Below are 25,466 nucleotides of genomic sequence, written 5' to 3'. Positions count from 1 at the left end.
TTCATAAATATGTCTGTTTCTCAGATTATGAGATACAAGCAGAACTTTATTTGATGTGTGGAATGATTGTAAGATGACCTTATATGTCAGAAAGGGTTTATCCAAACCAGACTTCATTTACATGGGTCAACTTATTGATATTAAATGTATGTGATAATTATAGTAAAACCTTTATCCTAATGACTTTCATCATAAATTCAATCATGATCATGCAAGACCTTCCAATGTGTGCACATTTGTGATCAATGCTTCTTTTCCAAGACTGTATGTCTGAAAGCTTATATTCTTTGTAGGATTGTTTCTTATGTATATGAATAAACCGAGATGTTGGATATAACGCACTAATTAACCCACTATGTTTCAAACAACCAGAATGGATCTGGAAATGTCAACTTACAGTAATCAACGATAGACAAATCTCTAAACATTACATCAAGCTCTAAAAAACTTTTTAAAGATATGATCAACACCAAATTTTCAAAAATAACAAAAACCCTATGGTTGGATGTGTTGGTCTACTAATAATACCCGTTCTCTTTATTAGACAGAGAGTGACTCACTGGCATATCTAAAGATATCACAGTAAAACAACATAATAAATTTCCAGACCACATATATCATTCCTTAATGAGTCTGTAATTCAAAAGTTTTACTTACAACATAATGAATGATAAATGAAAATGAGATCAATGCCATTAACCATTTCATAAATAAACCTAACAATATATAATTGATCAATTGCTTATAGTTAAGAATAAACTGACAAAACCATGAAAACTTAACATCCACCAAATTCCAATCAACCAGGAAATTAGGCCTAGGTCATATGAAACCTGTCTGACAGACATGTTCACCTGTTCATCCCATACACACAAAAAGTTGCCTCATTGTTAAGAGTAGCTGAGAAATAGATCAAACTACAAGTACTAAACATTGTCTAATGAATCATGAAAATAAGGTCAATGTCTGTGTTACCTGGCTTTTGGACATATGCACCTTAAACTCATGTTATACACCAAATATAATTGAACTATTGCTTGAAGTATCTGAGATACAGACCTGAACAAGAAAGCGTAACTTTGATCACAGACCCCTTGAATGAGGTCATGGCCAGGTGAACCCGGGGACAGACATGGATCTTGAGAGGAATAAATATACTGAAAAAAGTTATCCATATACTGTGGATTCATTCATATTTATTGTATACCAATTTTGTAGATTTCTTAGGTATTACAGTGGAACCACAAATTTAATTATAGTCGACATATTGTTTATAGTATCGTATCTAAGAAACAACTTAATCATGAAAACTTAACATTGACCAATAAACCATGAAAATGTATCAAGGTCAGACGATATCTGTCAAACAGACATTCACCTTACAATCATTCCATACACCAAATAGAACTAGTTTAACAAAAACAGACACAAAAAAAACCCTCAACACTGAGCAATGAGGTCAAGGACAAACAAAACCTGCCAGACTGACATGTACATCTTTAAAATTTCCATACACCAAATGCTCCCTTCCCTACAGAAGGGGCATACAAACATTAATCAAACTGTTGAGTATCTAAGGCCTATTTTACAATACATAAATATGTATACAATTAAATTTATTACTTTATTCATAACATTATTTTAAATAATAATTTTACATTCTTCCATATTGTTTTGTATACAAGTCATGCTATAATTTCACTTCTTTATTGCTTTATCTTCTCCATTTATAGCATATGTGGCATATTTAGAGGAAAATCTTAGTCCCATTTTACACAATAATTCTATTATGTGCTTTGGATTTTGTTTTCACAGCAGTTATCATAAAAGGACAAAATAAGTCACATTTGTCCTCAAATCAAGAATTTTGCAAAGAAATTTCCCGGTTTATTTCACTTTTCTCCATGACATATCTGTGACATCATAGTTGTAAATAGAGACATCAGTTGTAAATATTCATCAGCTCCATCAATTAAACATTTGTCTACAACCTACAAAAAGATCAAATAGGCTGACAATTATAATCAGTATACAAGCTTCACAAAATTATACAGTTATAAGAAAACACATAACAGCAAAATAAGCATGTCACATACATAATGACATAAGTGTAGGATTAACATGGAATTGTGAGACATTTAATAAAGAGTAAATTAAACGAGACCAATTACCATGGAAAATATCAACATCCTACTCAAAGTATGACCTTGCAGCCTTTATTTTCAACTTGCTTCAGTTATAATAAGTTAATATCTCAGATATTAAATGATCATTTACAAATCTTGTTTATTTCCCTTTTCTTAATTTACAATTGGTTCAACAAAATTCATAGCCAGAAAGAAAATGTTTTTCTGAGGCTTAGAAGTGCTTCTTCTGGTATTTGTGTATTCAGTGGTTGTTGTTTGTTGATGTGGTTTTAAGTTCTCTTCCTCATTTTTTATATGGATTAGACCTTTGAATTTCCTGTTTGAATGGCTTTACACTAGTAATTTTTGGGGCCCTTTATAGCTTGCTGATCGGTGTGAGCCAAGGGATCCATGTTGAAGACCGTACTTTGACCTACAATGGTTTACTTTTACAAATTGTAATTTGGATGGAGAGTTGTCTCGTTGGCACACTAACAACATCTTCTTATATCTATAGTCTTTCAGAATGTCTAAAATGAAAAATCTGCTAGCAATAGAACTTTTACTATATAAACATAATCACTAACAGCCAGTTTTTCCATGATGACAGATTTCTGTTTGTCTGTTAGTGCCTCCATTTCCACCAGTTTATCATGTAACTGTGATATCACCTGCATACCAGAGTGGCCTTCCATCATTGCTACCTAAAATTACAAAAAAAGTTAAGATATAAAAAGCAAGAATGTGTCCATAGTACAGATACCCCACTTGCACTATCATTTTCTATGTTCAGTGGACTGAAATTGGAGTAAAAGCTAGAATTTGGCATTAAAATTACAAAGATCATAACATAGATAACATGTGTATTAAGTTTCAAGTTGATTGGACTTAGATTTCATCAAAAACTACCTTGACCAAAAACTTTAACCTGAAGCTTGACAGAGGGACGAACAGACACACAGACTGAAAAACATAATGCCCCTTAGTGGGACATAAAAAGTTATTAATAGACATTTGTATATCATAGGTCAGTGGGGGGAATAAACAAGACCTGTAAAATGCAGCTAGAAGCAAGTTGATCATAATGATGTAGAAACTTATATTCAGAAGCTATATCAATTTTGCCAAATCCCCAACCTTCCCATTTGAAAACTTTCAGACCCAAAAACCAAACCTTACCTTTATCTCTTGTTCTAATTTTTCATACGAATCTGTACTGCACACTTCTATTAACCTGTCTATAATTTCATCATGAATAACCTGAAACAATACTAAATATTTATAAAACCTGTGCAAAAATCAGTCAGACTACAATTATATTAATATTTCTGTCTCAATTAGTTTTCAAATGAAGTTTAAACTAATTTCACATGTGTTTTCTGTACAATGAAATATGAAAGCCAGTTTTTATACATGAAAATTTCTATATACAGTTTTTTGTTTAGAGGGATGGAATGGACAGCTTTCCATGTACACAGCATTTGTTAAACTTTCAACTTGCCCTGAACAACTGTGATTCATGTAGGCCAGTACCTCCTTGTTATCTTGTGTTTTTTCTTTATTTGAATTTCTGCCAAGGGTTCATCCCAAGTGTATGTTAGGGTTTGTGTTGTTTATTATTTGTTTTTTAAAAGTGTTGGAATTTTTTTTTTATGAAATTGCCTGGAAGAGTAGTACAACTTAAACTCGGCTAACTGTTCAGGATTTTAACTAGCCCTTAAATAATACTGTGTTTTAGTTTAATGTCTGATATGTTCTTTGTTATATCTAACACTGAACAAAGAAAGACTCGCAATGATAAGGAAAGGAAAAGAAAGGTTAAACATAAAAAAATCAAAAGTGGATATGCAAAAAGAAAATTCAGTTTGAGAAGAGGGCAAACTTCAAATATTCCAAAATGATAAGCATCTTACTCCAAATTTACAAGATAATAATTAACAATACTAGATACACAAACTCGAGCCGATGAGAATTAACACTGGGTTATGTTAAGCGTTAGCCTTGTAATGTAATAACTCATTTAATCAGGTCAGCATCTGTTTCTAGTTTTTTTACTCTTTCAAATGATATGGTTGAAATTCATTTCATTGGGAGACATAATGTTTTCTCAGATTATTTTCTTCAAATCAGTCCACAAACATTTTCAAATGCCACTCCAAAATTTGGCATAGATTTTTTTTTTAACTTGACGTCTGGTGTTGCTCTAGTGTTTTAGTAACAGCAAGGTTTTATACTTTGTCTGGAAAATAGTAAAGCAGTTATCTATTTCAGTTTTTTTATGATTTCTGTCAACAGTTAAACACAGTTTATGTTAGTCATGTTATTCAACAGTTAAACACAGTTTATGTTAGTCATGTTATTCAACAGTTAAACACAGTTTATGTTAGTCATGTTATTCAACAGTTAAACACAGTTTATGTTTGTCATGTTATTTGATTTCCTGGTTTAATTTTATCCCACTATATCCATGCATATCGAAGGTTTAATATCTATCCCACTGTATCCATGCATATCTAAGGTTTAATTCTATCCCACTATATCCATGCATATCGAAGGTTTAATTCCATTCCACTATATCCATGCATATCGAAGGTTTAATTCTATCCCACTATATCCATGCATATCGAAGGTTTAATTCTATCCCACTATATCCATGCATATCTAAAGCCAAGTATATTCTTGACCAGTAGTCTTCAATGTGTATTTATAGATTTGTGAAACTCTTTTTATCTTTACATATTTGACAAATTCATCATTTATATCTACTTACACCAGCAATTTCATAAATATCTTGTTTATTAATTTCATCTTCTCCTTTTAATCTTGCTGCACTCTGTAAATATGTGATGGCTTTTCTCAGATCTCCCTCAGACGTATACATTAAACCATGTATTGCCTAAAAATATTACAAGTTAAATGTAGCTTTTGGAAAAAAAATATGTATATATTACAAGTTAATAACATTCTGCTTTAATATTTACATTTATTCCAATTTCTTATGGTAGTCCTGAAAAACAGCAGTGGGATATGTAAGTGCTTCCCATATGTTTCATTCTGGAACAGTCCTGAAAGTAATTTACCCATCTAAAGAACATGTTGCTTTTGAATTTTAAAAAGTTTTGATGTAGAAGTCCTAAATCAAATGAAAAATATGTTTTTTGTTCATTATTTATTGGCTGTGAACTAGATTTCAGTAACTGCTTATACTCTCAGATTGGCACTTTTGTGTTTTTAGTGTTTGGTATCAATTTGACGAGTCAAGCTCTTTACACCTTTTTTTTATATTTGTTGTTGTGCTGTTACACCACTGGCCAGGCATGGGGACTGTTACACCACTGTCCAGGCATGGGGAATGGTTGAACACACGCAAAAATGTTGAACTTTGCCACATTCTGTATGATTATACCTGTCCCAAGTCTGGAGACTGTTGTGGTTTGTTGTATATCATATTGGTTTAGATAGAATCTGAATAAATAAGCCAGTTTGTTTTTCTTATTTGAATTGTTTTACATTTTATTGCTTGCTATATGCTGTATGTGCTTTGATCACTGTTGAAGACCATATGGTGAACTGCAACTGAAAACATCTACGCCATGTGGTCTCTGGTGGAGCTTCACTGGCAATCATACTATATCTCTGGTGGATATTTGCTGCACTGGCAATCATACTATATCTCTGGTGGATATTTACTTCACTGGCAATCATACTATATCTCTGGTGGATATTTACTTCACTGGCAATCATACTATATCTACTGGTGGATATTTGCTGCACTGGCAATCATACTATATCTCTGGTGGATATTTACTTCACTGGCAATCATACTATATCTACTGGTGGATATTTGCTGCACTGGCAATCATACTATATCTCTGGTGGATATTTACTTCACTGGCAATCATACTATATCTCTGGTGGATATTTACTTCACTGGCAATCATACTATATCTCTGGTGGATATTTGCTGCACTGGCAATCATACTATATATCTCCTTCTATTTCAAGAAGCTACATTAAGACAGACAACTCACTTTAATTTTGCCACAAGTTTAGTATTATTTCAATTTTTATCTGATTTGTTTAAAAAGATTTTTATTCTGACAACATTTATTAACAAGTTAATTTCAACCTGATCATTTCAAAAGTATTCTTTTTTCGCATACCTCATCATCACATTTAATATTTTCTTTCACACAGATTTCCCGTAATCTTTTGGATAAGATGTCTTCTGCTAATGGTTTAAACCTGAACTTTGCACACCTAGATGTAATAGGTTCTATAATTCTACTGACATAGTTACATATCAAACAGAATCTGGTCGTTCTCGACTGCTTTTCCATTGTTCTTCTCAATGCTGCCTGAAATACATTTACATATTTTAAAAACATTAGTGAAGAATAAATCTAAAGCACTTTACTAAATGACAGCACTGTTTTACTGTCAGCCATATTCTTTAGAAAACTATTAAGTATGGTATTTCTTCACACTAATCCAATTTGTTAATATGTATTTCTATTTCAATTTTGTTTTGTTGGACTATGGCTTAATTCAACACATGTAAAGCTTCAACTTACTATACTTCTTTCTGAGTGAAGTGATGATTGAAAGCAGGGCGATCCATGAAAATACTAAAAAAGGCCACACAGTTCTTGAACCTAACAGAGTTCCCCCATCATGATTTTAACAAGAAAATAAGTGCAGAATATGTTTGAATGCAGGTAATACACAAAATTTTACAGTATTTTGTTTTCAAATCAATGAATAAACCAATAATTCTTAGATCAAAAGAGATGTAACTTGTGCATCACAAACTATTAAACCTTTTTATTATGCCTCTCTCCCTCTCTCTGGAATTGAAGAAAATTAGCTTGCACCTCAATGGCTGCAAAGCCCTCACATTTTTGGCCAAGGTTGTTGGTTGTTTTTTGTTTTTTTATCAGAGGAGACTTCTGTATAAATAAATCTATGAAGTAGTCTATAGTGGAATATTTTCTTCCTTGTTAATTACCTGAGCTGGCTTAGTCATGGAATCTGCTTCATCAAGAATTACTATCTTAAAAGGTGGACATGGCTTGCCACTGAAAATATAATAGATTATTATAATATAATGAATAAAAACAACTCATATTTAATCTTTTAATCATTTTTTTCTTTCTTTTGAAAACTTTTAGTGAGGAAAAAAAGATTTTTGTAAGCTGATATTCCAATAAATTGATCTCAGGTCACCCATAATAAGTTTAGTTTTATGGATTCACTCCTATCTATTATTTGGCAATAACATTTCTAACAAACATAACCTCATTGAAATCAGTAAACAACTCAATTTCAAAATTTAAAGTACAAATGCAACCGGATTTAAAATTTAATGTAAACTTATAAATGATAGATCAATCAGGCAATGAATATCAAATTCCTGACCCAGTAAAGAAAGGGAAAGAATAAAATCAGTATTCATGATGATAAATATCTGTCAAAGTGCCTCTGGCATAGTTCTTTTAATTTTTAATTCATATTGTATTTAAAAAATAATAATTTTGTTTGGCCTTTGTTTTACTATTTTGTGAATGATATTTACTCGGGTCTTGTTCCACTAGCTGTAAGCTGTGCAAATTTCTTCACTTTTTCCCTAACAACATCGATTCCTCTTTCATCAGATGCATTTAGTTCTAGAACTCTGTCTTTGTACATGTCCCTAGAATAGAAAGACAATTATAAATTTAAGATAAGAGGTGGAAGATTATAAAGATAGATGAAATGAAATATATAATCTCAAAACTCAAACAGACCAGATGCAATCAACGACTTACTTATTTTAATTTCAAATTTACTTCATTAAAGCATCTCTTGAAAGTCCCTAACATAGACGGCAATGGACATTTGAGCGCATTGACAGGACATTTGAGCGAAAAAAAAAGGACGTTTGAGCGCCAAAGTATAGGACATTTGAGCGCCTAAATTTTAGGACATTTGAGCGAAAATAAGAATAAGCGTAGGACATTTGAGCGAAAACAAGTCTTGGATAGAGAATTGTCTTATTGGCAATCATACCACATTTTCTTACGAATATAGTTCATTAAATGAGGAGTTTACCAACAAAAAGATTAAAACATATTTTAATTGTAAAAAACAAAGCACTAAAAACAAAGCACAGTCATAAAACAGGAGTTTACCAACAAAAAGATTAAAACATCTTTTAATTGTAAACAAAGCACTAAAAACAAAGCACTGTCATAAAACATAAAACTCGGCAACGGCATTATTTACAAGTCTGTTCGGGCTTGGAACTTATATCCCAGGCTTCTGACATAAAAATCCCTCGTAATTTCCTGCTGGCAGTATTTCGAATGCAAATCCCGGAGATTCTGTTCCTTCTCCTTTTCTGTTCGGCTCTGCGGTGCATCAATGTTCAAACTCCGAATTTTTATGTAAGTCACAGATTGCAATTTGATAATAGTGTCAAGGAAAATATAAATTGATGGATGACTGTGATAGAACTGCTCGTTATAATGGGCATGAAATGATTCGGGCCCATTGTTAGTACGTTTTAACGAGGATGGAACTTCGGCCCAGAGATGAGGGGGAAATAACGATTCATCTGTTATATAAGTATCAGTCAGGTAATCTGCAAATTCTATACAAGGCTTGTCGTTAGGTACAACGGCCATAAAATCTTCTACGAAACAGTCGGCTACTTCGTCTGGAGCTAAAAAGGCTATCCCAAAAATCCCTTTAAGCCATTTACTAATGTCTGAATCAAGCTCTTTGTATTGTTGACTAAGTCCAACTTTCTGGATTTTTCGCCACCAGGCTTGGCCTAAGTGAAACCTACAGCATTTGATCTCTATAGACGGGAAAAAATCCTTCATAACTTTCATTACCCGTTCTTCAAAATCGACGTGTACTGCTTTCGGTTGAAGTGTGTGACCTTGATCGGAACATAGCTTGACAATTGAGGAAAAGCAATTCACGTAAATTTCTTCAGACTTTCCAGGAAGTAAGCAGAATACAAGAGGGACATAATTTCCTTTGTTATAGCCATGAATAGTATATAACTGTTTAAAGAACTTTGGGCAATATTTGTAAGTACCATCCATAAAAATTTCCGGCACACTGCATAAACATTCAAGATTGGTTGGACACGTAAGAATAATTATACCAGTTTGTTCATCATTAAACTGCACAAAATTTTCAAATTTATTTGACTGAATATTAATCTTCTTTAATGATTGGTGTGTTTCCTCTCTAGATTTAGGAAGTGCAGGGTGAGATTTACGCCTCTTTCTATATATAGCCTTTGAAACGCTGCCAATGTCTTCAGACTTTAGATTTGCTTCATCCATGTTCTGTAACTCTGTACGGATAATTTTTGAAGGACGTTGAGCAATATCATCATCCGCTTTTCTTTTTGATCGTACCCGCAGCAAGTGACGTTCATTGTCACGATCACTGGTATCATGGTTATGAGTATTTTTCTGTTGAATTATAACGGTTCCGGTACAATCCGTCCTCAGTCTTGCTTTGCAACCTTTTGCCTGAAAAATATTGAAAGGACAAATACAATTGAAGTGTTTAAATGCTTTTTCATTTGCTATTGCAAGACATAAAAATAAGATGTAGTATGAAATGAAATGAAATGAAATTCATAACATGTTTAGAATGGGAACACCACAGACATTTATGTGTTTAGCTTCTAAACATTTTCCTAAACATGTTTAGGCTCTAAGCACAATTTTTACAGTGTATTGTATGAATATTGTAAAGTGCCTAGAAAATCAACCTAACAATGTTATATAGGTTACAGTACGACCTTCAACATGGAGCCTTGATACCTAACCCTATATGTGGTAGCTTATATTCAAATGTGTTAAAAAATTAATCTAAAGGAGGTATAAGATAGACATATAATGATATAGATATAAATCAAAATTAAAAGAAGTTATGGAAGTTGAAGCGTAACAGACGAACAAGAAGTTTACATTAACATTAAATTTGTAAAAAAAGGTACTTACTGTACATCTCCAGGATATTTCTTCTCCTTTTAGTGTTTTGTCCACTCTATATCGGAAACTGTCACAAACAAGGCTTCTTTTTCCCTTATTAGTCTCGGTCAAAATAATATCCATTTTAACACGTACATGTATTATTAGTATTAAGATTTCAAGTGCCAAGGGACATTTCACTTAATAGATATATATATAAGAATTTTAGAACAAAGAAAATTTGCATAGCCAATGAATTATAGTAGAATTGATTGGTAAATAGAGATCAACTTAGGATTTCACTTACATAAACCAGCCAGAACCGGTCGAATTACTCGGGTGTGAAATAAAATAAAAAATATTTATAACTAAATCTTACTTTTTTTTCTTACTTTTAAAAAAAAATCTTAATTCGTGTAAAATTATCAGGGAAAATTTCGCTCAAATGTCCTGTCTGAAAACTCAGGTAAGGTTAATATCCCGGCGCTCAAATGTCCTATGAAGTCGGCGCTCAAATGACCCTATGTGCTTTTTTCTTTTTCGCTCAAATGTCCTATGCCCAACATAGAATAACTCACTAAACTAATTTCAATTACTGTGCAGGTAATTGTATGGTTTTAAAAATATTTTCATAAATTATATGCATTTTTTCTAATATTAAAGTAAACATTGATTTTCATATACTGGTATATACATGTTATAATTATTTTTGTAGTAGGTCATTTCCAAAAATATAAATTTAAATCAAAACAGTATAAATGTAGAGAACTTAAGTCAAGAAGAGTTTCATCCTTACCCAAACAGCTCTCTAGAAGCTGCTAAAATTGTTGATGTTTTTCCTGTTCCTGGTGGACCATAAAACAACAGATTTGGTAACTGCAAATTTATAACAAACAAAAGAGGATTTAATATTTTTAGAAACTTTTAACTTTGTATGATATAATGGCAATATATTTTGGCTTCGATTTTTTTACTTTCAATGAATCAAAGTGATGGAAATCACTCATGGAGAGATTAGAAGAGTAGTTTGAGTTATTTCATATTAAGGTATGGTGGGGAAAAATGAACATTAATAAAGCGCTATTGCTGAAAATTGCATTAACAGCAGGTCTTTAGAAGGAAACATGCTTTTCCAGTAATAATAATTCTTTATTCCGTAAGCAAATATACAGCTCATAGGATTAAATACATACACAAATTATACAGTTTACATAAACATATACAGCATTAATATATAGCGGAGTTTGGCATACAATTTACATTGATAATAAAGGTTCATAACAAAATCAAGTGTTACGAATTTTCTCTGCCTCATAGAGGTATTTACCCAGATTATTTAATTCTTTAATATTTCTTACAGATAGTAATTGAGGATAAAATGAGCTCAAATAAAAAAATATGGGTCTCTTAATTTTATTTGCACAATTTTATTTAAACTGCAGTTTTTTTTAAAAGTTATAATGTACTGATAACTGTATTCTTAAATGTTGTTATGAAGAAATGCTCGAGAGATGTAATAAAAAAACAAACGACAAATATAACTGGGCCTGTTGAATTAGAGACATATTATACATGTACATGTATGGGTTCCAGGATGTATGGTTATATCAGGGTGTAAAAAATGTGGATTTGTTTTTAAGTGAATTCAAAGATAGAGTAAAGGGTAGCTTTCATAGTGAAATGAACTCATTTTTTGAAGACTCGCCAAAATGTATGTTGTATAGATATGTATTTGACCCCAACATGTTACAATATTTAGATCATGCTGTAAATTATATTTATAAACCATTTATTTGTAAATATCGCATATCTGCTCACTGTTTGAATATAGAAACTGGTCGATTTTATAATATTGAGAGACATCTGAGACTTTGAAATATGTGTGATAAACAAATAATTGAAGATGAATATCATTTTATTTTAGTATGTGAAAAGTTTAATGAACTTCGAAAGAAATTTATCAAACCATATTATTGGAGAAAACCTTCGAATTTTTAACTCATACAACTGCTATCTGTTCAAAATGTTAAGGAACTTAACAATTAAGGAAAGTTTTTATTTCTGGCCGACAAGGCACCTAATTAGTTTCATCATTATAAATGCTTAATATGTGTTATGTTTTATCATACTCTGCTGTACTGTTATATGGGTATACTTACTTATATGATTATTTGACAAATTGTTTAAATGTAAATATATTTCACTGATGAGATTGAATTTTTGTAATATTTATTTTCTATAAGCTGTATTGCTTACGAATAAGATTATTATGTATTATGTATATCTTATGGAAATAATGTTGCCTGTTCTGAACATGTTAAAAAAAAAAAAAAAAAATTGCAAATTAAAAATTCTTCTAGTAAATGTTACCAACTATCTTTGTAAGACATAAAATCTAGACCAACAGCTAAAAACTTTAAAGTGTAACAAAAATAATCTAAAAAGGTTGTTTTGGGGCATTGTGTAAGTTGAAACAGAGGTTATATGACATTGAAGATTAAAAGTTGTAGAGTGCCTTTTGATCAATTTTGGAGTATTTTTCAACACAGGGCATTGAAAATGTACTTTTTCAACGCAAACAAATAATCAAAGAGCTGAATAGCTCTGAGGGGAAAGACGGCCCTTGTCTCTTTTTTTTTTTTTTGGGGGGGGGTATCTTTTGATAGTCTTCATATAAAGAATGAAAAAAGAACAGGTAGAACATGTAGAAAGGTTGACAATATTGAAGTCAATTGTTGTCTCTCCAAATGAAAAATATAATTTTAAGAATGTAATCAGTACCAGTATTATTAATGCTAGTCAAAATATAACTGATTAATTTTTCAGCGTTAAAGACAATTTGTTTCTAGGATACCTTTGTTGTTTAATCTAATTTTGTTTCCTTAGTTTAGGATTCAATTTGGACCAAGAGATCTGCATCTTCTAAATCTAAACATTCAATTAAAGTTGATAGTTAATTCTGTAAAATTCAACTAATTTCTGTCATTTAACAACAACTACAATGTTTTCTGAAATCTTAATTGTGTACCACTGAACTGTAGGCTAGGCCATTTTCCATTTTTTGTGACAGTACTCTTAAGATTTTTTTTTTCTTAAGAAAGTTAGGACTGAAAAATCCATTTAATTTTAAATTTCCATTGATAAAGTTCCCAGTTACAACTCTCATCAAAGGGATACAGGTACTAATAAAAAATAATATGATTGATGTAAACTGTGTGAAGCTTGTTTCCAGATCCTACATTTGGAAATATTTGTAAATTTCATGAATAAATAGGTTTAAACTATAAAATGCAACTTTTTTTTTTTTTACCATTACAATGATTTATTTGTTGGTACACACAATTTAGTTTTAATGGAAGACTACTAATCATATACTAAATGTCACATTTTCAAGTTTTATTATAGTGGATAATTACTCATCAATTGAGGTGCTACCTGATTTGGAGGAAGATTCAGAAAACAGAATTTTACAGAAAAAATGAAAAAAATCGTTTCTCTCCCCTATCTCATGTATCTCCACGATCTTTGTTTACTTTGAAAGTTGTGGTTGACTTACAAATTAAAGTATTGCATGTTGATGTTTGAATCATCTACAGCAAACATAATTATGTTTAAATTTAACAAATAACAATTTATAATTAGTGCACGAACTCTGAGAATGATTTAAATAACCATTGAAGGATATCCCTGCTTCTGCATAGTGTGGCATTCCAACAATGACGTCATTATAAAATATAATGTAGGTTGGATATATTTAGAATATCTCGTCATACTGATTTTTCCGGATTGTAAAAGAAACATAAATAGTGTAAAAGGGAGCTCAAAATATTCTCATTTCGCTAGAAACAGAAGGGAAATGTGTAGAAAAGTGTTTAAAATCAATCTATTCATTTGTGTGTTTCCTTCTCATCAATCTCAGTAAGTTTTGTTGGGGGGTTTTCCAAACTATAAAAACAAAATGAATGATGTGAGGGAATGTCACTCTGGTCAACCCCATAGGGGATTCAAGCCGTCTTTCCCCAAAAAACCTTATTTTATTGAAATGTGGATTCTTTCTTGATTGCAAAAGTATATTCACTTCTAATAAAAATTCAAATGACTAAACATAGACATAATGATTGATGGGGAATAAACTAATAAACAATAGTTTGTTATAATTAAAAGTTTTAAAATTTTAAAACTGTCTCAAGCCAATTCCTGATAAAAAAAAAATAATAAAGGAGTGAACTAATCTAAATTGTTGATTAATTACAGATGATTATTGGAAACTTATCAAGTACTTTATAGGCCTTACTTGAATACCTTTTATATATATATTCATATTTCATTTTTTTCAAAGATCTTGTTAATCCATAAATCATTTATCTTTCAGATATAATTTACAGAATCACTTTATGTAATGTAGATCAAAAGTAATTGGCAATAAATAAATCTACCATCCTTATATATATCAAATATCTAATATATATACATTTGTGTATTCAATTATGAGGTCAATAATTTGTATATTCAGATGTATATTGGGTCTGTATAATTATGTAAGACTGAGGTTGATAAGTAATGTGGTAATTTTGATGGACAGTTAAGGAGGTGGGGCATTGCAATTAAAGGTCTACATTGTTTCTGATTGTTTAGTGATAATGACAGTTGTCAATCATACTAGTATTGTATCAATACCCAATTACCTCATCAAAATGTTTTTAAAAAAAGCCTGCACATCAACACACCTTAATGACATACATTCTTGAATGAACTGCTACAATATTATAATATACCCATTTTTTTCAGTTTATATGTGTATTATGTGCACATACATGAGAACCATAGGGAACTATATTTCAGTGTGAATACATTTAGTAACAGTAGCTAACCTGTCATGTTGTTTGGGAGGCTGGTGCCATAGTAAAGATTTAGAAAAAGTTCTAATCTTTCAAAAAACAGGTAAAGCAGAATTTGATACCAACTGAGTTCAAACCTGTTTTTTGGTGAGATTTTATTTGATTACTCACTTAGTATTGTCTCCATCCTTTTTAATCAACATACTTACATCTGCATTCTGTAAAGATTTCTTTAATACAGCTACTACTTCATCTTGATAAGCAACATCATCAACACATTTTGGTCTGCTGAAATGGTATCAAAACAAGAAATTATATAAAGGAAATGTACAACAGTGAATCAGTCATTCTTAAGGATAGCCAATCCTTAATAAAAAAACGAGAACTGTTGGACAAATTTCCAGGCCCGAAATATATGTGAGAACAACAAAATTACAATACAAGAAGTTTTGCATGTATATTACTATCATTTAAAAAAATATGGTGATCTGAGTGCAGACAGATTTGTTAGGCCTAAAAAAAAAAATGTTGTGTTTCCGGTCACCCGACCGACCGTCCTTAAGACCCCCGACTCAAAAGTTTTTAAAGCTGATGTGGGAAAAAAAATTATTTGTATACCTACCGACTGTTTTTTCTGAAAGAAAAAAAAAAAATTCAAATCCCTCGATCTTTTTATCGCCCCAAAAGAAAACAACGCCAATTTTAAACCTTAGGCTTATTTTTTAGAATGTACTGGAAAGTGGAATCTTCTTGGCTTATTATATATGCGGGAGCATGCGCAGTAGTTATTTTCGTTTGTCAGTGTTTGAACATGGCAACACAACGCGTCCTATTCAATGTTCAACGTGGAAAGTGTGACCATTTCGCGGAGAAAAAAATATTTCTAAATTTTAAAGAAAGTAATTACACCTTTTTTGACATTAGCAATGAAATTCATCCAATGTCTAACATCGATGAAAAAAAATACACAACACAAATTTGTGCTCGGCCACCGGCAAAAATGACTGGGGATTGATGACAATAACACAACTGTTGGAACAATGCAATCTTTTGGAATTAAATTTATCAAATTTTCATGCCAGACCCTTCTTCAAAATAAACATGATATTAATCCATCTGAAACTGGTCAGCAAATCAACGCTTTAGACATTCTGATGAAAAGCCACAGATGCTTTGCCAAAAGAAAGTGTCCTGCCAGGTACAGTGTATATAATATATTTGTCTATCTGTAGGTTTGGGATGATGTTTGGTTCATGTTCCTATAAATGAATCTGCCCCACATCTTCTCAATTTCTTTCTCTGACAATCCCAAACTTTTGGTCCTGAAATAGGGGAATTGGGTTTAAAAAGCTAATTTCCTAGGGGAAGTGCTGCCCAAATTTTTTTTAGGTTTGGACTTAGTTTTTTTTTCTGGGGTATTTTAAAAGGGGGTAAACTAAAAGTTATTTCATGGGGATTTTAAAAGGGGTAAACTAAAAGTTATCTCCGGGAGATTTTTAAAGTGGGTAATCAATCTCTTTCTATTAAATCCCAAACTAGTGTCCATGCCTTTAAACAAAACCGAGACAGCAATGAAGCATAATATTATATAAAAAAAAAAAAAAAAAAAAAAATCCCTACCTACCGTCCCTTCAAAATTTCAAGGGGGTGATCGGAAACACATTATTTTTTTTAGGCCTTATGAATATTTTCAATTTTTTCTCTCTCAAGTTTTATAAACATTTAAAGCTTTTCCTAAAACAAAATTTGATACAGCCAAAAAATATGTATTTTTTATCCAATATTTTATGTCATTATTAAGGATGGTCTGGCAATGAAAGGGATATTTTTAGAAACTTAAACATTGTAGGATATAATGTAAATATTTTTTATGTATCTAAAATTTAGAATTCCCACATCATGAAATTTCCTTTCCAAAAGAGTTGAACTAGTCTTTGTAACTTTATAGAGGACTTCTTCAACATCTTCAATCAAAGTACTGAAGTACTGAACATCAGATGACCCCAAGTTCTTGTGGATGGACACAAGCACTTGTCTCAGAAAAAAAATTCACATCTATATACATTTTGTACCTGAAAGTGAGGTTAATGTATAGATATATTTTTATTCTGAGACAAGTTCGTACGTGGATGATAAATAAATGACAGGGAATTCAACCTCATTGTAATTGAAACATTTAATGTATAAATATATTTGAATGAAAGTGTTGTGCATCATTAAAGGAAGGATATAATTCATTCTAAGATTTCTCATGCAAAATGTACTTCATTAACCATGTTAACATAGCTTTGTAATGGAGAATCAATCATGTTGTCAAAGAATTCCACTTCAATTAATGTTGGTGGTCTTACTGTTCTTGCAAATTGTTGGCTCTTTCGTTCATTGCTGAAAACCTTCCGGTAATTGACAAGTAACAAACAGAAACAAGAGTGCACACACTGAAATGTCTCGCCTTCTATACTAATCATTGATATTATGTTGATAGTCCTAAGTATAAAGCTTTATTACAACTGTCTCATAAACTTAACATTAACCAAGATAACTAAACAAAGACCAATGAACCATGAAAATGAGGTCAAGGTCAGATGAACCATGCCAGGCAGACATGTACAGCTAACAATGCTTCTATACAACATATATAGTTGACCTATTACTTATAGTTTAAGAAAAATAGACCAAAACACAAAAACTTAACACTTTGCAATGAACCTTGAAAATGAGGTCACAGTCAAAAGAAACCTGTGCTACTGACATAAAAATCATAAAATATTTCCATACACCAAATATATAGTTGACCTATGGCATATAGTATTAGATAAAAAGACCAAAACTCAAAAACTTAACTTTGACCACTGAACCATGAAAATGAGGTCAAGGTCTCATGACATCTGCCGCTAGACATGTACACCTTACAATCATTCCATACAACAAATATAGTAGACCTATTGCATATAGTATGAAAAAAACAGACCAAAACACAAAAATTTAACTATAACCACTGAACCATGAAAATGAGGTCAAGGTCACATGACATCTGCCCGCTAGACATGTACACCTTACAATCATTCCATACAACAAATATAGTAGACCTATTGCATATAGTATGAAAAAAAACAGACCAAAACACAAAAATTTAACTATAACCACTGAACCATGAAAATGAGGTCAAGGTCACATGACATCTGCCCGCTAGACATGTACACCTTACAATCATTCCATACAACAAATATAGTAGACCTATTGCATATAGGATGAAAAAAACAGACCAAAACAAAAAATTTAACTATAACCACTGAACCATGAAAATGAGGTCAAGGTCAGATGACACCTGCCAGTTGGACATGTACACCTTACAGTCCTTCCATACACCAAATATACTAGCCCTATTGCTTATAGTATCTGAGATATGGACTTGACCACCAAAACTTAACCTTGTTCACTGATCCATGAAATGAGGTCGAGGTCAGGTGAAAACTGTCTGACAGACATGAGGACCTTACAAGGTACGCACATATCAAATATAGTTATCCTATTACTTATAATAAGAGAGAATTCAACATTACAAAAAATCTGAACTTTTTTTTCAAGTGGTCACTGAACCATGAAAATGAGGTCAAGGACATTGGACATGTGACTGACGGAAACCTCGTAACATGAGGCATCTATATATAAATTATGAAGCATCCAGGTCTTCCACCTTCTAAAATATAAAGCTTTTAGAAGTGAGCTAACACCGCCGCCGCCGGATCACTATCCCTATGTCGAGCTTTCTGCAACAAAAGTTGCAGGCTCGACAAAAATAAAATGGCTGATCCTATAATTAGTGGGCTATAATTATAATACATAATTATTTGATGCATATCTTCCCAATATCAATACTTTTCAAATTCTGTGTATTTCTAATTTTTGTGCGTTTCAACACCAGTGCGTTGAAATAAGTAAGATTATGAACATGTTTACTTTTTAGTAAGATTATGAATGAGTTGAGAAACTAATACAATAGTCAATACTTACTACTTCTCCACCCATGGAACATGTTTACTTTTTAGTAAGATTATAAATGAGTTGAGAAACTAATACAATAGTCAATACTTACTACTTCTCCACCCATGGAACATGTTTACTTATTAGTAAGATTATAAATGAGTTGAGAAACTAATACAATAGTCAATACTTACTACTTCTCCACCCATGGAACATGTTTACTTATTAGTAAGATTATAAATGAGTTGAGAAACTAATACAATAGTCAATACTTACTACTTCTCCACCCATGGAACATGTTTACTTATTAGTAAGATTATGAATGAGTTGAGAAACTAATACAATAGTCAATACTTACTACTTCTCCATCCATGGAACATGTTTACTTATTAGTAAGATTATAAATGAGTTGAGAAACTAATACAACAGTCAATATTTACTACTTCTCCATCCATGGAACATGTTTACTTATTAGTAAGATTATGAATGAGTTGAGAAACTAATACAATAGTCAATACTTACTACTTCTCCATCCATGGAACATGTTTACTTATTAGTAAGATTATAAATGAGTTGAGAAACTAATACAATAGTCAATACTTACTACTTCTCCACCCATGGAACATGTTTACTTTTTAGTAAGATTATGAACATGTTTACTTTTTAGTAAGATTATAAATGAGTTGAGAAACTAATACAACAGTCAATACTTACTACTTCTCCATCCATGGAACATGTTTACTTATTAGTAAGATTATGAATGAGTTGAGAAACTAATACAATAGTCAATACTTACTACTTCTCCACCCATGGAACATGTTTACTTATAAGTAAGATTATGAATGAGTTGAGAAACTAATACAATAGTCAATACTTACTACTTCTCCACCCATGGAACATGTTTACTTTTTAGTAAGATTATAAATGAGTTGAGAAACTAATACAACAGTCAATACTTACTACTTCTCCATCCATGGAACATGTTTACTTATTAGTAAGATTATGAATGAGTTGAGAAACTAATACAACAGTCAATACTTACTACTTCTCCATCCATGGAACATGTTTACTTATTAGTAAGATTATGAATGAGTTGAGAAATAATACAATAGTCAATACTTACTACTTCTCCATCCATGGAACATGTTTACTTATTAGTAAGATTATGAATGAGTTGAGAAATAATACAATAGTCAATACTTACTACTTCTCCATCCATGGAACATGTTTACTTATTAGTAAGATTATGAATGAGTTGAGAAACTAATACAACAGTCAATACTTACTACTTCTCCACCCATGGAACATGTTTACTTATTAGTAAGATTATGAATGAGTTGAGAAACTAATACAACAGTCAATACTTACTACTTCTCCACCCATGGAACATGTTTACTTATTAGTAAGATTATGAATGAGTTGAGAAATAATACAATAGTCAATACTTACTACTTCTCTATCCATGGAACATGTTTACTTATTAGTAAGATTATGAACATGTTTACTTATTAGTAAGATTATAAATGAGTTGAGAAATAATACAACAGTCAATACTTACTACTTCTCCACCCATGGAACATGTTTACTTATTAGTAAGATTATAAATGAGTTGAGAAACTAATACAATAGTCAATACTTACTACTTCTCCACCCATGGAACATGTTTACTTATTAGTAAGATTATGAATGAGTTGAGAAACTAATACAATAGTCAATACTTACTACTTCTCCATCCATGGAACATGTTTATTTATTAGTAAGATTATGAACATGTTTACTTTTTAGTAAGATTATAAATGAGTTGAGAAACTAATACAACGGTCAATACTTACTACTTCTCCATCCATGGAACATGTTTACTTATTAGTAAGATTATGAATGAGTTGAGAAACTAATACAATAGTCAATACTTACTACTTCTCCACCCATGGAACATGTTTACTTATTAGTAAGATTATGAATGAGTTGAGAAACTAATACAATAGTCAATACTTACTACTTCTCCATCCATGGAACATGTTTATTTATTAGTAAGATTATGAACATGTTTACTTTTTAGTAAGATTATAAATGAGTTGAGAAACTAATACAACGGTCAATACTTACTACTTCTCCATCCATGGAACATGTTTACTTATTAGTAAGATTATGAATGAGTTGAGAAACTAATACAACAGTCGATACTTACTACTTCTCCATCCATGGAACATGTCTACTTATTAGTAAGATTATAAATGAGTTGAGAAACTAATACAACAGTCAATACTTACTACTTCTCCACCCATGGAACATGTTTACTTATTAGTAAGATTATGAATGAGTTGAGAAACTAATACAATAGTCAATACTTACTACTTCTCCACCCATGGAACATGTTTACTTTTTAGTAAGATTATAAATGAGTTGAGAAACTAATACAACAGTCAATACTTACTACTTCTCCATCCATGGAACATGTTTACTTATTAGTAAGATTATGAATGAGTTGAGAAACTAATACAATAGTCAATACTTACTACTTCTCCATCCATGGAACATGTTTACTTATTAGTAAGATTATGAATGAGTTGAGAAACTAATACAATAGTCAATACTTACTACTTCTCCACCCATGGAACATGTTTACTTATTAGTAAGATTATGAACATGTTTACTTTTTAGTAAGATTATAAATGAGTTGAGAAACTAATACAACAGTCAATACTTACTACTTCTCCATCCATGGAACATGTTTACTTATTAGTAAGATTATGAATGAGTTGAGAAACTAATACAACAGTCAATACTTACTACTTCTCCACCCATGGAACATGTTTACTTTTTAGTAAGATTATGAATGAATCGAGAAACTAATACAACAGTCAATACTTACTACTTCTCCACCCATGGAACATGTTTACTTATTAGTAAGATTATGAACATGTTTACTTTTTAGTAAGATTATAAATGAGTTGAGAAACTAATACAACAGTCAATATTTACTACTTCTCCATCCATGGAACATGTTTACTTATTAGTAAGATTATGAATGAGTTGAGAAACTAATACAATAGTCAATACTTACTACTTCTCCACCCATGGAACATGTTTACTTATTAGTAAGATTATGAATGAGTTGAGAAACTAATACAACAGTCAATACTTACTACTTCTCCACCCATGGAACATGTTTACTTTTTAGTAAGATTATGAATGAGTTGAGAAACTAATACAACAGTCAATACTTACTACTTCTCCACCCATGGAACATGTTTACTTTTTTCTCTTGTTGGTTCTTTTGAAGTTGGTTTATCTTTTGTCTTGGTTAAACCAGATTTTCCAGTCAAGAATGCTTGCATTGTAGAAATCTAAAATGACATACATATTGCATATATACATTAGTGTCATGATTATTACAAGTTTAGATATGTATTTTAGTAGTGCTTTGCATGTATTTCCATATGCCTGTGCTGTTATATATCTTGTCTGTGTTTTAATGTTATTTTATCTTCGGTGAAAAGCTCTTAACCCTTTCACCGATAGCTGCCCAGAAAGAAGCTACTCTGAGACGATGGCTTCCCTGGCTACTATTACTCAAGTGGGAGATCTTCATAATAAATGTCAATAAAAACTTGTCTATAGTTATTTGTGTCTTTATTTCATTCACTAACACCATGTTCACAGTTTTGTTCATGTTTTGATAATTTTTTCTTCATAAAATATTAATGAGGCTGTACAAATTCCTTACACTGAACGATGTCCATTCCAAGTGTTTTGTACATGAAACGACATTTTATGTAAAAAAAAGTATACACATTTGGCTTCAATTCTTCCATATTCTTTCAAAAAAAATGTTCCCTCATTTCAAATTCTTGTTAATTCCGTAAATTTCCTTGGATTTTGACATGGTTTTCAACAAACAGAAGCGCCATGTTTACACTTTCATTAGGGTATCCAACAAAGAAAGATAACTCATGTTTGCACTGTTTTTAGCAGGAAATATAAAAGAGGTATTCCGATCCCGGTAAAACGGGACTCATCGGCAAAAGGGTTAAGAGCTTATGTTTGTATTGTTATACATGTATATGTAAACCGAATCAAAATAAAACTTTATTATTCGTATAAGTACATAATCATAAATAAACTATGAATTCAATAAATATTTACATGTACATGTACGATGTGCCACAGTCGCCTGAAGATTTCATAATAATAAAAAATGGGGGAAATATTTCAACCATATTTTGCTTGAAATCTTCAGGCGACTGTGGAAAATATGTGCTAATTATCAAGTCTTGGACACAAAGCTTCAATTATGGTAATCAGTTAGCCATCCCAATGATCGACATTTAAAAAAAGATATTAAACTTCACTTTCAATGTTCTGACATTAACTGTAAAAAGGCAGTGCATCATTTGAAGTGTGCAACATCAGCAACAGCATTCTGGTATGTGCTTTCTGGCCGGGCCCGAATTAGTGGTGTTACAACTTTAGATAAAGGTATCAATGATAATTCACAGGTTGATTTTTTCTGTCAATCATGATTCACAGAAAATAAATTTCCATGATCACGATCACAAAAATATAAAAAAAAAAATCTGTAGAAAAATGGATCATGCGAAAATGTGCCGATCACAAAGAACGAAAATAACCCATCAGGCCCCTCCCTCATAATAGTAAATTACTTTTTTCCTTAATATTTAAAAGATTTTATTTTGAGTGCTTCGTTTTTCCCAGATTTTTTTCTGTGCAACGTTTTTGCGATTTGAACAGAACATCAATAATTATTTTGTGCTTTGAAGACATAAAGGTGGGTCTCATTGGGATCTAAGCGTGATGTGGGATTACTGATTTTTTGTCAGCATGATACGTTAAAGTCAAATTATTGTGCCGTGAAAACGGGAAATGTTGTATAGGCTATAGCAGGACACAGGAAATTACAAGAAAAGGAGAATTGCTTACGTTCATCTAATCGAATTCGTGGATGACATCACTAAAAATATGAGTGCAGGTAAACAGACAGATGTTCTTATAATGGATTTCTCAAAGGCATTTGATAAAGTCGGTCACAGTCTCCTAGTACACAAACTAGAACATTACGGTATCAGTGGTAAAACCAATAGATGGATTGCCAGCTTCCTATCACACCGAACGCAAGCAGTGGTTGTGGATGGAGAGTGCTCATCACATATTGATGTAGAATCTGGAGTTCCCCAAGGCTCTGTCCTTGGTCCTGCATTATTCCTGTTCTACATCAACGACATGCCAGATGGGATCAAATCCACTGTCCGCCTATTTGCTGATGATACAATAGCATATCTTACCATCTCATCCGACAAAGATTCAAACGACCTTCAAAGCGACCTCGACAAACTAGGAACATGGGAAGCCAAATGGAAAATGTCCTTCCATCCGGACAAATGCAACGTTCTTACCATCAGCCGCAAAAACAACACCATTCCAACATCTTACACATTGCATGGTCACAAACTGGAACCTGTCAAAAGTGCTAAATACCTTGGTTGCACCTTCACATCCGAACTGAAGTGGAATGATCATATCAATAATATATGCAACAAAGCCAACAGGACTATAGGCTTCCTAAAGAGAAATCTAAATATAGGAGCAACCTCAGTAAAAGAAAATGCATACAAAAGCCTTGCAAGACCAATAATAGAGTATGCAAGTCCAGTATGGGACCCATACTTTAAAACCGAAATAGATCGTTTAGAAATGGTCCAGAGAAGAGCAGCAAGATACGTTTCCAACAAACACCATAATCACTCAAGTGTCAGCAAAATGATTGAGCACCTGGAATGGCCATCTCTGGAAAAAAGGCGAAAAGATGCTAGGCTAACTATGCTCTATAAAATAGAACACGACAAAGTGGCTGTAATTAAGGAAGGTCGTCTTATGCAACCAACACGACTGTCGAGGAACATGCACGACAAAAGTTTCCAAATTCCAGCAAGCAGAAGTGATTACAGAAAATACTCATTTTTCCCAAGAACAATCAGGGATTGGAACGCTCTCCCTCCTGGGGTAGCATCAGCACCGTCAGTCGAGGCCTTTAAAGCCTCACTGACAAAGCTGAACTAATTTATTGAAATTGGGGGGGGGGGGGGGTCTGCATGCGCACCTCAGTCATGACATAATAATCAGCTCGTTGATTGTGGTCATTATCAGGCAGAAGCAGAAGCATAGTCATGATATTGTAAGCGGGATACGGGAATCTGACAAAACAGTAAGCAGGATCAGAACCCCCCCTTCCCTCAATGAGACCCCCATAAACTAAGTAATAAACAAATTTGACAGAACTTAACGCAGAGGTGTATCATAGATGTATGCAATATATGAATATAAAAAAAAATATATAAAAATATATGAATATAAAAAAATTATTCTATTCTAATACTTCTTGGTTATTGTATTAGGTTGAGCAGCTTTGTTTACTTTAGTCTTTAAAATATTATTATCTTGATGTGAACTGGTGAATGAGCAATCGATTCTCAGCTGTTCTGCAATGAAAGTTTATTTCCCGCTAAAAAAAATTGTGGAGT

The 25,466-nt window shown here is 32.0% G+C and overlaps 2 protein-coding genes across 4 annotated transcripts; both read right to left on the bottom strand.

The window, feature by feature from the left end:
* Nucleotides 1–1,605: 1,605 nt before the first annotated feature.
* On the bottom strand, nucleotides 1,606–25,466 carry LOC139514515 (replication factor C subunit 4-like). 3 transcript variants are annotated; one of them, XM_071303874.1, is made up of 11 exons: nucleotides 25,360–25,466; nucleotides 22,156–22,274; nucleotides 15,153–15,231; nucleotides 10,902–10,981; nucleotides 7,702–7,818; nucleotides 7,135–7,204; nucleotides 6,290–6,484; nucleotides 4,897–5,022; nucleotides 3,306–3,386; nucleotides 2,714–2,830; nucleotides 1,606–1,991 (listed from the first exon to the last, which is right to left on the bottom strand). In XM_071303874.1, the coding sequence occupies exons 2-11, from the start codon at nucleotides 22,263–22,265 to the stop codon at nucleotides 1,893–1,895; spliced, it is 1,074 nt and encodes a 357-aa protein (XP_071159975.1). In that variant the 5' UTR covers nucleotides 22,266–22,274; nucleotides 25,360–25,466; the 3' UTR covers nucleotides 1,606–1,892. The 3 variants fall into 3 exon arrangements, with proteins under 3 accessions (XP_071159975.1, XP_071159973.1, XP_071159974.1); XM_071303872.1 differs by having other exon boundaries at nucleotides 25,367–25,463; XM_071303873.1 differs by having other exon boundaries at nucleotides 25,322–25,457.
* On the bottom strand, nucleotides 8,224–10,384 carry LOC139514514 (uncharacterized). The gene is made up of 2 exons (XM_071303871.1): nucleotides 10,136–10,384; nucleotides 8,224–9,658 (listed from the first exon to the last, which is right to left on the bottom strand). The coding sequence occupies exons 1-2, from the start codon at nucleotides 10,247–10,249 to the stop codon at nucleotides 8,387–8,389; spliced, it is 1,386 nt and encodes a 461-aa protein (XP_071159972.1). The 5' UTR covers nucleotides 10,250–10,384; the 3' UTR covers nucleotides 8,224–8,386.

This window comes from Mytilus edulis, chromosome 3 (assembly GCF_963676685.1).
Source record: "Mytilus edulis chromosome 3, xbMytEdul2.2, whole genome shotgun sequence".
In the NCBI taxonomy this organism is placed as follows: domain Eukaryota; kingdom Metazoa; phylum Mollusca; class Bivalvia; order Mytilida; family Mytilidae; genus Mytilus; species Mytilus edulis.
The sequence above is the reverse complement of the archived record's forward strand: the minus strand, read 5'-3'. Positions and strand labels throughout refer to the sequence as shown.